General features: G+C 37.3%; 1 protein-coding gene across 5 annotated transcripts in view; it reads right to left on the bottom strand.

The window, feature by feature from the left end:
• Positions 1 to 6,713: 6,713 nt before the first annotated feature.
• Positions 6,714 to 15,837, bottom strand: part of DIXDC1 (DIX domain containing 1) — a 78,966-nt gene continuing 69,842 nt past the window's right edge. For all 5 annotated transcript variants that reach the window (XM_031961172.1, XM_023499460.2, XM_023499459.2 and 2 more), the window contains 3 exons: positions 13,161 to 13,269; positions 11,701 to 11,809; positions 6,714 to 10,120 (listed from right to left, as the gene is read on the bottom strand). In XM_031961172.1, coding sequence (XP_031817032.1) covers positions 10,040 to 10,120; positions 11,701 to 11,809; positions 13,161 to 13,269 — 299 coding nt within the window. In that variant the 3' untranslated portion in view covers positions 6,714 to 10,039. The remainder of the gene's footprint in view (positions 10,121 to 11,700; positions 11,810 to 13,160; positions 13,270 to 15,837) is intronic.

Genomic DNA, 15,837 nt, shown 5'->3' with positions numbered 1-15,837 from the left:
AAAGAGCGAGGAAGTCCCGCCCCAGCCGGGATTCCCTTCCAACTCGCCCCGCCCAGTTCCTCTCGCTCGGGTTGGAGAGAGGGCGAGTGCGGGGCGGGGCGCGGGGCGGGGCGCGGGGCGCGTGAGGAAGAAGCGAGCAATGAAGAGGCCCCGGAGCTGGGACGGGAAAGAGGAGAGAGGGAGGAGAAAAGAGGGAGAGGGGAAGGATTGGGGAGGGGGAAGGGGAGCGGAAGGAGCGGGGGAAGCGGAACCCGGGAAGGAAGGGGGAAGGGGCCGGTGCCCCTTGGCTTACTCTCGCCCACTCCCCCTACGCAGGCGCCCTGGGGAAACATTCTGGCTCTGAAGTGCATTCGCGTGGTCACCTTTCTGCGGCGGAGCCTGCGGGACGGAATCCCTGAGCGGGCGGGTGGTGCTGGGCATCCCTAGCAAAGTTTCAGAGCGCCCCGCTTGACCCTTACTTAGGGTTTACATTTAGAAATGAACGAAATCTTAAAATTGCCCTGTGGGTTTTACCGATGCAAAAACCGAGGCTCAGAGCATGTGGTTATCCGAGCTACACGGGGAGTGGCGAGCAGAACCGGGAATTTAATTCCGCGCCTTACACGCCGACAGCTCAAGAAGAGTCTTAACTTCAGACGCAGTCTCAGATCCCAGACCTGTGGGATCCTGGGCAAGTCGCTTCACGCTGCTTGCATCGCTTTCTCCGAAAGTGATCACAAACCACTCAAAGGAAATTACAAATCACTGAAGTGTACTCGCTAAAAAAATCCCAAACAAGGCCCTGGAGTCCGACTGGACTAAACATACTTGGGTTTATACTACACCTGGGCATGTAAACTTAGCGTAACTCACCAGACCCAGAGCCAGAGATAGAAAAGCACTTTTCACCAAAATTATTGGTGGAATAGTAAAATCCGGAACTCAAGTCAAAAGGCAGTGATCTTCCACAATGGCAAACTGCCTCTTATCAAATATTAAAGTTTCAAGGTTCCTGGCCTGAGACCTGGGGCCAGTGGGGAGAGAATGTGGATTCTCTTGCTAAAATTACGCAACGCATAGTCAGCGCTTACTTTAGACCAGTAACTCCACCTGCCTGCCTAAGGTTACTATTATGTAACCCAAAGGATTTCTACCACCGAATAATTGCTTCCATTCTGTGTCATGCTAGGTTTGACTTGCTAATTATCATAGGAGAGTCATAGGATATGGAGCCTGAAGGAACAATAGTGATGATCCTTTTACAGATATAAAGGAGTATTAAAAGTTTTCCTACCACTTAAATGCAATTAAAACTTTTTCTTTTTAATTTAATAGCCTTTTATTTACAGGTTATATGCATGGGTAACTTTACAGCATTAACAATTGCCAAACCTCTTGTTCCAATTTTTCACCTTTTGCCCCCCCCACCCCCTCCCCTAGATGGCAGGATGAACAGTAGATGTTAAATATATTAAAATATAAATTAGATACACAATAAGTATACATGACCAAAACGTTATTTTGCTGTACAAAAAGAATCAGACTCTGAAATATTGTACAATTAGCTTGTGAAGGAAATCAAAAATGCAGGTGTGCATAACTATAGGGATTGGGAATTCAATGTAATGGTTTTTAGTCATCTCCCAGAGTTCTTTCTCTGGGCGTAGCTGGTTCAGTTCATTACTGCTCCATTAGAAATGATTTGGTTGATCTCGGTGCTGAGGAGGGCCTGATCCATCAGAACTGGTCATCATATAGTATTGTTGTTGAAGTATATAATGATCTCCTGGTCCTGCTCATTTCACTCAGCATCAGTTCGTGTAAGTCTTTCTTAATCAACAAAAGCATTACAGATTGAATTAGTCATGCCTTTTGGGCCTGTATATAAGCCACCTAGCAGTTACAGAGTGAGAGGTAATCAAGTCTGTGGAGCAGCAGTTTGTGAGAAGCCTCATAGGATTAGAAAGAAGTGTTTTTCCCCTTCCCCCTCCTTCTCTACGCTAGTGATAAAAGATTGGAATTGTAGTATCTTTTCTCTTAAAGCTGGAAGGGAGAAGAATCTGAATGTATCTTTTTTTCCAGCTCTCTTCAACTCAACCTGCCTCCTCCATGAGCAGAGCATTGAGTAATATGTACCAGTAGAAAGAGAATTCCCTAAAATTGGCTTTTTGACCCAAAGATTACTCTAGCCATGGATTTACTCTTCCTGAAAAAGGCACCCCACCCAGAAAGTGGAGTCAGTTTGAGGCCCAGCAGAGGAAGCAGAGATACTCTTTTTAAGTACAGATAAGGAAATGTAATCCAGGGAACAGAGAAAAGAGTTCCCCAAAAGTGAAAAAAAAGCTAGCACTTGATGTGAGGAATTAGGCCACACTGAGGAATGTTTGAGAAGATAAAGGACTTCCCTGCCCAGCAATTCTAGTAAATCAAAGTCTGGTTGAATAAAACCAATCCTGTAAATGATGTTTTGTTAGCCTGAACACTGGCAGGTGAGCTGTACTTTAGAAAAACATAGATTATTATCGTTATGGAGAGGCAATCAAGATAGACTTTAATACTTGTATACCCCAGAGTTATAGATATTATTTAATTATATAGCTGTGGATTATATAGTAACATTCAGTTTGGCAAATAGCTGAATGAAAAGAAGCAAGTCAGTTAACTTCTCCATTTTCTTCATCTACCAAAAAAAAAAAAAAAAGAAAAAAGGTGTGAAGGAGTTTTCCTATAACCTTTAAACAATTCAAGTTCTTCAACTTAGAGAATTACAGAGTTGGCCATTAGAAAAAAGGCTCATCACCAGCATCTCATACCATAAGATAAAAATAGGTACATAATTTAGACATAAACAGTGACACCATCAAATTAGAACAAGGAATAGACTACCTGTTAGATCTATGCAGAGGGAAATAATTTATGACCAAGTGAGATAAAAGCAGAATTCTGGGAAATCTTTATAATAAGTATCTCTGGTAAAGAACTCATTTCTCAAATATGTAGAGAACAGAGTAAATTTATAGGAATACAAGTCATTCCTCAAATAATGATCAAAGGATATAAACATGCAGTTTTCAGATGAAGTCAAAGCTGTGTATAGGCATATAAAGAAGTGCACTAAATCACTTTTGATTAGAGAAATGCAAATTAAAACAAACAACTCAGATGCCACTTCACACATTAGATTGGCTACTAGGACAAAGTAAAGTGATCAATGTTGTAGAGGATGTAGGAAAACTGGACATTAATGCATTGCTGATGAAGTTGTGAACTGCTCCAACCATTCTGGAGAGTAACTTGGAACTATGCCTAAAGAGCAATAAAATGACATATTCTTTGGCCAGGCAATACCACTACTAGGTCTGTATTCCAAAGACATCATAAGAAAGGGAAAAGGACCTACATGTACCAAAATATTAAAAGCCACCTTTGTGGTAACAAAACATTGGAAGTTGAAGGGATCCCCTTCAACTGAATAATTGAATTGAATTATATTGAATTGAATAATAGCTGAACAAGCTATGGTATATGAATGTAATAGAATGCTATTAGGCAATAAGAAATGAACAGGCAGATTTCAGAAACATCTGGAAAGACTTGTGCAAACTGATGCAAAGTAAAATGAGCAAAACCAGGAAAACATACACGGTATCAGCAACATTGTATAATGATCAACCTGTGAATGTTTCAGCTCTTCTCAGCAGCACGATGATCCAAGTACAAAGGACTCATTAAGGAAAATACTGTACATATCCAGATAAAGAACTGATGGACTCTGAATGCAGATTAAAGCATTTTTTTTCCCATTGACTTCATTCGTTCTCATCTTTTTTCCTTTTGATCTGTTTCTTCTACCCCAACTCTGACCAATATGGAAATAGGTTTTATATGATAGCACATGTATAGATAATAAATTGTCTACCATCTTTAGAAGAGAGAAGGAGGGTGGAAGAAAATTTTGGGATTCAAAAATCTGGAATGCTAAAAATTTTCTTGACATGTAAATAGGGGGAAAAAAATACCATTAAAGCATTCCAGTTGAAAGGATCATGATACTCTTCCCTCTGAAGTAATGCTTCCCACCCAGTAGGAAAAAACCCCATTGAAGAACAGGCCTATAAGTTAACTTTGTGATGTCCCTCTAAAGAAAAGATAGTGAGGAATAGTGAATTGCCCTTGTCATGTGTGACACTTGTGTGTACTTGTATGTACATGTGTGTACTTGTATACTTTTCCTCCACCACCACTGAATTTTAAGTAAGTTCATGTCTGCTCCACCATCTTCCTGGATTTTGGGTGTATTTGTGGGGGTGTATGTATCTCATATTAGAAAAAATGCTTTATTATTACTTCTGTTTTTTGCTATGCCTTTTGAGTAAATGCCCTCTCTGAACCTAGTAGCTGGCTGTAAGGGGAACATACCAGTGGGAGCTTGATGATCTGGTATTTAGGATGATAACCACTCATGAGAATGTTTCTAGAATCCTGGGAGATGTAATAGCCATCTGTGGGGAATGCAACCTGCCAATGCACCCCAGGGAAAGTTCAAACATCTGGCATCCAAGACCCTTCATAACTTGGTTTCCTTTTCCTGCTTTATTTCCTATTAATCACTCCCATGCCCAGGATCACAGAGGAAAGCAGGATTTTAGAAACCACCTCATCCAATCCTTATCTGACCAACAATATCCTCTTTAACATACCAGACAAGTGGTCCTCTAGCTTTTGCTGGAAGAGTTCAAATGAAGAGAAACACACTACCTCCTGAGGCAATGGTTTCATTTTTGGAAGTTTTCCCTTAAGCAAGAATTTGCTCCCCCAAATTTATATCCATTGTTCCTAGTTCTACCCTCTGATGGAAAGAAAACAAATCTAATTCCTCTTCCAGAAGACAGCTTTAAGAACCTGAAGATAGCTCACATGCCCTCTACGTTTTAGCCAAACTATATAACTCTGTTACCTGAACATGTTCTTAAATCTGCAGGCTTTTGTGCTGTTTTGTCCACCAGAGATGGAATGGGATGCTCTTCCTCTTTTGCCTATTGGATTCCTATGCAACACAGAATATTACAGTTGTAAAGTATCTCAAAGGTTACAACTTGTACCTGAATTTGAAGTTTTATAGAACTTTTAGGGTTGTAAAGCACCAACCTCTCTCACATCTGGGGTAGGATCCAAATTCAGGTCTCCTGACCCTAATTTTAGCATGTATTTGATTATGATAAGTAATGTTTCTACATTCTAATAATTCTTACACTTAATTGGGGCTGGGTCTCTGTCCTATCATTCAAACTATCTCCTCCAAGGCCTAGCACAGTGCTTAGCAAAATTGTAAATACGAGGCTATTAAATGTTTATTAATGGCAGTCGTGGGGAATTGACATAATTCCCCATTACCATTGTTGGTACCATGTGGTGGAAGTTCTGTTTGTAGGTTCTTTGTTTTAGAAGATCTGAGGACACACCACAAAAGTGTACTTCAATGTTTTTATGATCTCACTGATGTCCTTCCTCCAAAAATGCTCAAGACCTGCCCAAATCTTCTGTCATATTGTGGTTCATATACTCCCCTAAATGCTCCACAAGTATTAAAGATCCCTTTAGAGGTCTCCTACACCACATGAGGAAGATACTCTAGACCTTTTATCTTTACATGTATACTAATGCATCATTTGATCACCCACCTCATAGTTTATTCTCAAGTACATTGGGTGTCTGTGGGCCTACATCCTTTGTTGATCATATAGTTCTTGGATGATCTCTTTCATATGATAATTCCTCTGTGAAAATCATTGTTGGAAATATGTTGCAACCTATTTATAACTACCATATAGTTCTCCGTTGCCCGTTAGTAACAATTTAAACCACAATTGCCCTATTAATCCTGAGTGGCAACAGGTTTTCTTAAAGTATCACTCTGGCAAATGGAAGTAAAAATGGTTCTTGGCAAACTTCTGAAATTCTACGTAATGAAGTTATAACTTTGTGAATCTCAGGAAAATTAATCTAAGTTTTAGTGTAGTCAGATTTTTAAAAAAGGATATATTTTTCCTTTGGGGATTTATGCCATATATATGATGGTTCATTATATTCACCAAGAAAGACATTACAAGAAATAAAGTGGATTAACAAATGATTATTTTAACTGTTGAATTTGATCAAATTGATTCTATGTGTGTTGCAAGACAATCAGGGTTAATAGACTTGTCCAGGATGACACTGTTAGTGTCAAGTGTCTGAGGTCATATTTTAACTTAAATCATCCTGACCCCAGGGACAGTGTTTTATCTGCTGTGATACCTCGATGCTTCAAAGCTGATTTTCTATTCAAAAACCAAAGCAATTCATTAAAACTGAAACTGTAAATGTATCTGCTTACCATATTAGGGAACAATATGGCAATTTTGTGGTTTATCTCAAATAGTAATTTTTGGATTTTTCTTGTAATTTATTTTGTATACTGTGGGACTGTTTTGTAATGATTTTGACTTTCAGATTATTTGAAGATCACATTTATTTATGTATATCAAGTGATATACCATAAATGGAATCCTAAATGATAAAACTGAAATTTAAAAAAATTTTTTAGAACTAGTAGAATAAAGACATTAGTTGAAATACAATATCCTTAGAACTTCTTTCTCTTTCTTTAAGTAAACAGCAGAGGGAAAGAATTAACATTAATGAAATTTAAATTTTTATTGATTTTAGTTGACAAACAAAGCACAGTTAAGGGGTTTAGTTTGCAAATTCCTTTTTATTTTATAGTTCCTTTTTTCTTTTTCCAATGAGCACAGAAATCTCTAATACATACAGGCAGGTAAGACTGGTTATCAATTCACTAATAGACAAATTAGAAGCCTCTGGAATTAACAGAGGGAAAGTCTTGCTGAGAATGCTAGAAAATAGGAAGTATGTGCAATAATTCTTTCAAACCTATGGTTGCAAATATCCGTGTTTCTAAGAAAATATAACTTTATGCAGATGTGTCTTAAGCATGCGACACCTAGATTTGATAAACTCAGACAATAAGGTAGGGTAACTGTGCAAAAATAATGAACATTTTGTGAAAAAAAAAATTTAACTTAAGTGCTCTTTTTTTGAGTGATGGGATTTCTCCTGGATTTTATAGATACATGGAGATAATTTTCCCTGCTATAATCCATCCTAACGGGAGACATCCAAAGAGTTGTTAAATAAAATTGTTGACATGTAAAAAGACACTAAACCCAAGCTGATACTAACTATAGAGTATACCAGTTTAGGGAATATGACAAGGAAAGGTAGCCTTTGGTTAGAAGATGATGACTTTTTAAGGGCTTGAATTCCTTCCTGGATTAGTCTTTATCTGGAAGGCATTGACTTTTTTAAAAATTGTTTAAATTTCAAGTAATATTTCTTCTACTGAGAGTCTGGTAACTTAAGAATGTTCTAGGAATATTGTTTTGGAGCTTAATTGAGGCAACAGCATAGACTTCCCTTAGGTATATCCCACCAATGGTTCATTTCAATATCTTGAACAAGATGCTATTATCGAGGAGTCCTGGATATCTTTACAATGCACTGTAAACAAGACTGTTTAAAAAACAAAACAAAACAAAACAAAACAGAAACAGTTTATGACTCCTTCCTGAGTACTACTATCCCTTTTAAAAAGCATCATTTTTTGTACCCATGTTACTGAATAGTAATCAGAATTGTAATGTATGGAGGCTATCCATGCTGCATAGAATCAATCAGAAAAAAAGTGAACTTAATGACTTTTTATTCCCCTCCCAAGAAATTTCCTTTCACTGGGCTAATGCCACACTCCTTTCCAAAAGGGGAGAAGAAGTGAGACTAGAGAAGGTGGAGAATCTTGACTTGGATTTAGTCATTTTTCTCTGAAAATGAAGATATTTTACCTAACAGCATGATTATTGACTGAAGTAAAATGAACAGTTTAAAATTTGTAATTGCAAGACATTCAAAAGAGGTCACAAGTAAAACATACAAAGAGTTTTGGCCTTATAACCATGCTGTCACAGCAAAATATTAAAATTCATGCAACAGAGAAATTGGTGATAAACCTTTTTTTTCCCCAGATTTCCTGGAAAAGATGAAGAATACACTATGTTGTTCTCCTCACTTTCAGTAGTGAAATTTCTCTTATTTTTGATTGACTTTCCCAATTACTATTTGTTTAACAGTCATTTCAGATGAGAAAACATTCTCCATTTGTGAAAAAAGCAAGAGATACATGTACAATGAAGGGCATAAAGTATCTTCTCAACTCCACTAGCAGAAAGAATAATCAAATAGCCTACACAAAAGTACCTCCAATGTTAAAAATGACAAGTAGTGATGAATGAACTGGAAATTAGTTGTCACTGGTACACTTGTAATAAAATAAAACTTGGATTTTGTTCTATTTTTTTCTTCATCACAAGGCTGATAAGAAGAGCCTGTATAAAAGCTAGCTATCTGGGTTCTCTAGAAAACGAATACCTTATGGAATGTGAGACAATACAGAGGGTGCTCACATTCATGTTATAAAAATAGACAGGGTTCTCAATAAACAGCAAATGGATATAAAAGAATTCTCCAAACACGAACAATTTTTAAAAGGGTATATCTATATATAAAAACAACAACATGTGATCTCAGAGCTGCAAAGGACAGTCTTCTGAAATGATTTGGGAATGGAACATGAGAGATGATCTGGAGACAGACGGGTCAAGAACCCAGAGCTGATCTGTAGAACTCTTCTGGTTTGGCAGTGTACATTGGCAGTTATGGCCAGCCTGCTTTTGATAAACACAGCTGGTTGGTTTTAGGTGGCACTTGGCTGGTGGGTGAAAAAATTCATCTTCCCATCTGGTATTTGGGAATTTGTCCTCCCAGGCCCCCTGGACTCTCTTCCCTTTCCCTCAAGGAAAAAAAACCTTTCTTGTACTCCTCAAGTCCAACACAATAAAAGAAATCTGAGTGGTTCTCCCTGCCATTCAGAAAAAGTAGTATGGTTCTCACCACACCCTGTGTCAGCCAGTGATAAATAATACATCATTAAAGTAATGTCTGGCCTTGGTCTAAGATAAGACTTTAGGGCATACCAACTCCACCAGCTCCATAGAGAAATACTGGGCCAGCAAGACTGTCCCTTGAATGCAGGAAAAAAAGAGACTGATGGCTGAGTAAAGTCAAGAAAAATCATAGGAAGAAGAAAGTCAAGAAGATATAGGTAGCAGCACCTTTCTATACCCGCCTGAATGTTTAAGGAGACTTTTACTCCTTATTCCTTTCAAATGCAAAGTTCATCAGCTGGAAGAAGTAAACAGTTTCTAACTTAAACAGTCCTCCAAGGAAACTATCAACATATAAAACAAAATAGCCCAGGAAGCAGTTTGAAGGGCAAGCTGTAGAACCAATTTTGATAAGTTGGTCCAAGTTCTTTATACAGATCTGAGACACCAAACAGCAGAGGGGCAGCCCTCTCACTGTCTAATGAAGAACTAAGCATCATCCATGTCCAATCCAAAAGAATTTTTGAAGGAGGAAGCTTCTTCTTTGGTACCACCCTCAGGTGTACTCTTGAGTCACAAAAGTTGCAGGGGAGCCAGAAAACTGGTAGATTGCCTTACCCTTGAGTGCAAATTCTGGAACTATATTTGCTATAACCATAAAGGCCAATTAAAATAATACTGTAACATGCAGAAGTGAAGCATCTGATTCCCAGATTTAGAACAGTAGCAGCCATGCCCTTCACTCGAAGGGATCATCCATCCACATTAGTTAAGGCCTTCGGTTTGTTGTTGTCATCAGGATAAAACAAAACAATGCATTCCCAACACTTGGGAGTCACCACTCCAAATTAACCCACGGCCCACATCTAGACATGGAATGCTGAGAACCAGACAGGCCAGGCCACACACACAGGCCTGGCCTCTGGTCATCTCATTTGAAAAGTCTTTTCTTTTGGCAGCACGTCTAGAAACCTTCTAGGGTCTTCTGGGTTAAATCCTCATTCCTGAGTGAAGCAGCCAGAGTGACCAAGTTCCAAAAACCTCCAATCTGGGAGTCAATGTCAGTTCTCTCCATGATCTTCTTCAACCCACGCCACAATTTTTCCTTCCCATCCAGGAATAACATCATCATCATGAAAGACCTAGAGAATGAAAGTAAGAAATAATGAGAAAGACTGGGAAAGAGGGGGGAATCTTGCCAAGATGAATTTATCAATATGCAATAGGATGTGGAAGTTAACTGTGAGTTTAAAGACGCATAGCACTCAAGTTCTATATTCCTTGTAACACTGAGTTGCTGTATAGCTTTGAATAAAAAAATTACAAACAAAAAAACACTGCTCTTTTTTTTTTTTTTTAAAAAAAAGAAATGTGTAGAATTAGGTTTTTTATTTACAGGACACTGAAAGATAAGAAATTTCACGCAGAAATAACTCTATTGAGGATAAAGATTTCATATAGTATGTACACAGTTTAAATTGTTCAAGTATACTTTACTGCTACAATAAAAGTCACATTTATAAAATTATTTTAATGAAGAGACACTAAGACAAAATTATACCAAGAGCAACGTGTGTAAGACTTGATGGTCTGAAGATAAAATATAAAGGTTAAAGGATTCAGCTATACCATTTTTGAATGTGGAAGGTATGGCCATCAAAGGTAGATTCTGGTACAATGTTTCAACTTCTGCAGAGAAATACTTTTTAATTAAACTTGAGGAAATCTTACATTATCAGTTAATTTTCATGGGACTGGACTACTTCAATTTTTTTTAGTCCTTAAATTCTTCAATTGTGATAATATGTTTTTTCAGTTTTATTTAATTTTTTATTTAGTTTTTCATCTTATTGACAAAATAATTCCTGTCCTCACAGGACTCACAACAGATTATAAGGATTAATAAATTATTGTTCAGAAAGCACAACCATAAAAGTAGATAATAAAAGAAGGTGATGATTAAAGGAGTGCTGGTCTGTTTATGTGATGAAATAAGGAAAGAAGGCCAATCTTAACAAGTTCCTTGGACCTGTTCTTTTTTGTTTTATCACAAACAAGAGGAAAAAAATAAATTCAGAATCATTATGGTAGAAAACCTTTACTTTTGTAAACTATGATTTTTGACTTTTTTTCTCACAATACACCCATGACCTAGAATTTGCTTCAGAAAAGAAAAGGACTACATCTTCCTTTTTGCAGATTGAAGAAAGAATGCTGTTCTAAGAGATGACAAACTATGGACTCCTCAAGGATTTAGGAGGAAGAACTATTCTCTCTGATTTCTCTTAAATGTTCTTCAAGTACTCTATTTGAGAAATACTATACCATTCCTATAAAATATTCATTACTTCCCAAGCATAAGGCTTAGGCTCAAACTGAAGTCTGCTTGTTTATTTTGAAAAATGAAGAATGATATGGTTTTTATTTCTGGCTTGGCAGATCACATATACAGGAGCCTGATAGCCAGGCTAGGCTAAGCTAATTACTAAGTAGATGTGATTAAAATACTAGAGAAAGCTAACAATTCCTTGACCTATTCCATAGCCCTGGGGATACCAAATCACAGTCCAAGTAGGCTTTGAGCAATTTCTTTGATCAGAATCTGAGCTTTGGCCAAATTAAAACTTCGGTGAACTCAAGTACCAACCCTGAAGGACAAAAAGGGCTGGAGGGAAAGCCTTATCTCTTGAGTATGGATGACATTATATAGAAGCTTCTGTACCTCCTCTTTGACAGTGCCGAACTCAGGATCCAGGGCTTTGAAGTGGTATCGATGATTCCCTTCCCGGTCGATAGCTGCTTTAAAATCCTTCAGAGTCACCTCCCCCAACCTGCAACACAAGAAAACACTACAATAACCTGTTATTCAATGGAGTAGGAAGGGAGGATGTCAATTTGCAACAAAAGCTGCTGCCAAAGTCACTCCAGGCAACAGTAGCATGTCGTTCATGGGTCATTGGTCCTGATGACCTAGATGATTTGAAAACAATAGACATTGGGAAACCAGTTAACTGAGGGGAATGAGATTCATACTATCCATGAAGTGAGGTCAGAATTGTAAATGGGTTTGTTTGCTTCATTGGCAGTCAAAGTCCAGTATTTTTCTCTGGGAATGATACCCTAGAGGCTCTGAGACCTCTAGAATTTAACTCGGTGAATAACCTCAGTAAGTAAGTACCAAATGGCTTTCTCTGCCACAGAACCCCAAATCTTTGGGCTAGTAGCACTCTTTAGCAACCAACCTCTCTATACTTCTATATACTCTATTAAAAAAAAAAAAAAAGATTTCCTGCTGGCACAGCTCAGAAAGAACTTTCTGGAAAAACAAATTCTACAACTTTCCTTGGTAGATAGTATAGGTTTTTTGTTTTGTTTCCTCTTTTTGTTTTATTTTCTAATAATCTGTATTAACACTTGCAGAGGCAGTATGGCAAAGTAGAATGCTGGGTAATTGGGACATCTTCTAGCCCCACTTTTGACACTTGGAAGCTATGTTACTCTTAGTAGGTCATCTAAGCTCTGTGTACCTTCAAAGACTTATTTACTAAGTTAGGGACAAGTTAGGACCTGGCACTAAAGAGTGTTTTTCTATGCTGATACAATCACCTGCCTAAAGAGGAAATGCAGAGAATGGGACTTAACCCACTTCAGCCCTGATAGAATCATAGAACTGGAAGGAACTTTAGCAGTCATTTGATACAAAATGCTCATTTTATCGATGGGGAAATCAAGTCCCAAAGAGAGGAATTGCCTTGTCCATGGCCACCCAGCTGCTAGGACTTCTCACAATACTATGTTACCTCTCAGGTGTCCCGGTAATCATTTGGTCAATTCTATTATTATTATTGCTCAATGTGGATTTTTTTAAAATAGCAACTACTACCAAAAAAAAAAAAAAAAATCAAACAAAATATTATTTAAAATTGCTCCTCAAATTTGTATATTTGAGCACAAAAAATAAAGCTAGGAATAGGCAATACTGATTTCACCCTCCCTTTGTCACCCAGGATAGACTATTGTACCCTACCAGGCTCCTATCCTCAAAACCTCTCAAGCAGTTTTGGTCCATGCTTCTTAGGCATTCTCCCATATTATCAGATGGGTCAAGATGGTAATGATAGAAATGTCTGGCTCTGTTTTCCTTTTCTTTCTTATAAGGATGCAGAACCTCCAATATCTCACCTCTTTGGTATGTTGACCATGAAGGGAGTAAGTGAACGGTCAGTAAAATAAAGCACTTTAGTGCAAGCACTGTTGTTGATAGTTGGGGAACTCTGGGAATGAGGCAGTTCTGCAAAAAGAGAGAGAATCTTGTGGTCAGAATACCAGTCTTACCCACATACTGACCCCACCTTGTCATCCAAATGTCCAGGCACTTGCCAGGTCATGGCAACAGTTCCCTTGAACCCATTAACATGTCATACACATAGAGAGTGATCATAGGAACTTAAGAGTGGGGCCATGAGGAAAAAAGATGCTTCAAACATGGACTCTGCCCTTAAGAGCCTCAAATACATTCAGAATGGTGCTGCCAAGGGTCAAGGTTTTTGATAAGAAACAAACATGGTCAAGTTTCAAATGAAATCACAGCTACCTATGGACGAGAAGGAAACAACAAGAGGTACATACAGATTCTCAACATGGAGATCAGAAATAAAACATGATTTTGTCATTCTTATGTTATTCAGAAAAGGATACTCACTGGGACAACAGACTTGTAGAAACCTTGGTTCTTAAAAGATAAGAAGGAATTCCCCTTCTGAAAGATATTGAGATTTACCCAAGTAGTAGGAATTCTAAAGCATGTCTTTGAGCTCCATGTCATACCCTTTTCTTTTGCATTTGTCCAAAGAGTATAAATAGTAGCTAGCTATATCTAGCTAAAACTTTCACAGAAAGGCTACTCTGAGACCACTAAAAAATCATTGTCCTAGGAACCCAAAATTAGTCACAGGAATTTCTGTTAGAGCTGGAAAGTCTCCTGAAGCTCTTACAGAACACTTTCCTCTTAAGTTACTCTGGACATTTAATCCAGAACAAATGGGAGTAATTGTTTTGAGCAAGAAGTAGGTCAGACGGACCAAAAGGAGAAATAGGATGGGGAGGTGGAAGGCAGGCAAGGGTGTTTTATATGGACAGCAAAGAATCACAGAATTTCAGAGTGAATAGAGTCAAATCCATATCCTAAACGTATCTAACAACTCATCATTGTTTTCAAATACAGGGAGGGAAAATTACTAACTCCCAAGGCAGTCTATTCTACTTGGGAAATGTGCTGTTCTCAAATTGTGGTATATGAATGTTATGGAATATTATTGTTCTATAAAAAATGACCAGCAGGATGAATACAGAGAGGCTTGGAGAGACATACAGTTTATAAACTGATGCTAAGTGAAATGAGCAGAACTAAGAGATCATTATACACTTCAACAACTATACTACATGATGATCAATTCTGATGGATGTGGCTCTCTTCAACAATGAGAGGGTTGGTCCAAATCAGTTCCAATTGATCTGTAATGAACAGAACCAGTTACAGAACCAGAGCCCTGGGAAATGAGTATGGACCACAGCATAACATTTCCACTCTTTCTGTTAACTGTTTGCTTGTATTTTTGTTTTTTTCTTCTCAGATTATTTTTACCTTCTTTCTAAATCCAATCTTTCCTGTGAAACAAGATAACTATATAAATATGTATACATATAATGTATTTAACATATATTTTAATATATTTAACATGTATGGGACTACCTGCCATATAGGAAAGGGGGTGGGAGGGAAGAGGGAAAAAGTTAGAACATAAGTTTTTGCAAGGGTCAATGTTGAAAAATTACCCATGCATAAGTTTTATAGATAAAAAGCTATAAAAAAAATTAATTTTTTTTTAAAAGGGGAAAAAAAGAAATGTGCCATTCTCTTTTTGCAGTTATCACTTTAAATTAGCTAGAAGTTGATTCTCAAAAAACTTAATTGCTGAAATCACCTGTTATGATACTCCTTTCTGAAACATCAATTATAAGCATTAAAGCAATATTAGCAATTGTTCTGTATTGTGACTAAAAAAAACTTTGTAATTTAAATAAAAAACTCAGCTTATAACATTTAGGAAGTTGCCTATATTTTAAATTATATAATACATATGCTTATCTACACCTCTCTATGTACATATATGCTTTATATATCTCAGTCTCTGTTTCTCTCACTCCCCTCATCCCCAATATCTACTCCTTAGTCCTCTACAATGATAAAATTTTCTAAGACTTAGTCAAATCTACATCATCAAATCTTCACTAAACCGGGGAAAGTGCAAAAGCTAAGACTAGTGGAACAATCAATCCAAGGAAAGCTGAAACAAATATTTAGAAACAAAAAGACAAAATCAATTTAGGTCTTAAAATTTCCATGTCTACTTACAAAACTGTATGTTTGGTCATTCTGTAAACCACTGTGACCAGTAATGAGACTGAAGTTTTATGAAGACAGTTATTATTCAAGGGAATAAAGGGAGATACTTAGGACCATGCATTTGGAAAAATACTAACAGATTTGTGTAGGTTTGCTTGGCACATTTCAATACAGATGTCTTCTATTTGTTTTGTAAAAATTTTATTTTTTGTTTAAACTTTTAATTCTTTTAAAAACCTTGCATTGTAACTTTGGATGACTTAATTATGAATGGATTTGTTAGTATAAAATTTTCTGTGCATCAAGTGTAGCATTTTAGATTGTAGGTTTGATATCCTAGAGCCCTTTAGGGTAGACTGCATAAGCAGAATACTACAGTATTGAAAGACATGCTAAATTTAAGTTAGAATTTAGTGAAAATGAAGAGAACACCCAGAGAAGAGGACTGTGGGA

Source organism: Sarcophilus harrisii, chromosome 3 (genome assembly GCF_902635505.1).
Source record: "Sarcophilus harrisii chromosome 3, mSarHar1.11, whole genome shotgun sequence".
Lineage (NCBI taxonomy): Eukaryota > Metazoa > Chordata > Mammalia > Dasyuromorphia > Dasyuridae > Sarcophilus > Sarcophilus harrisii.
Note: the sequence above shows the minus strand (reverse complement) of the source record. Positions and strands in the feature narration are given on the sequence as shown.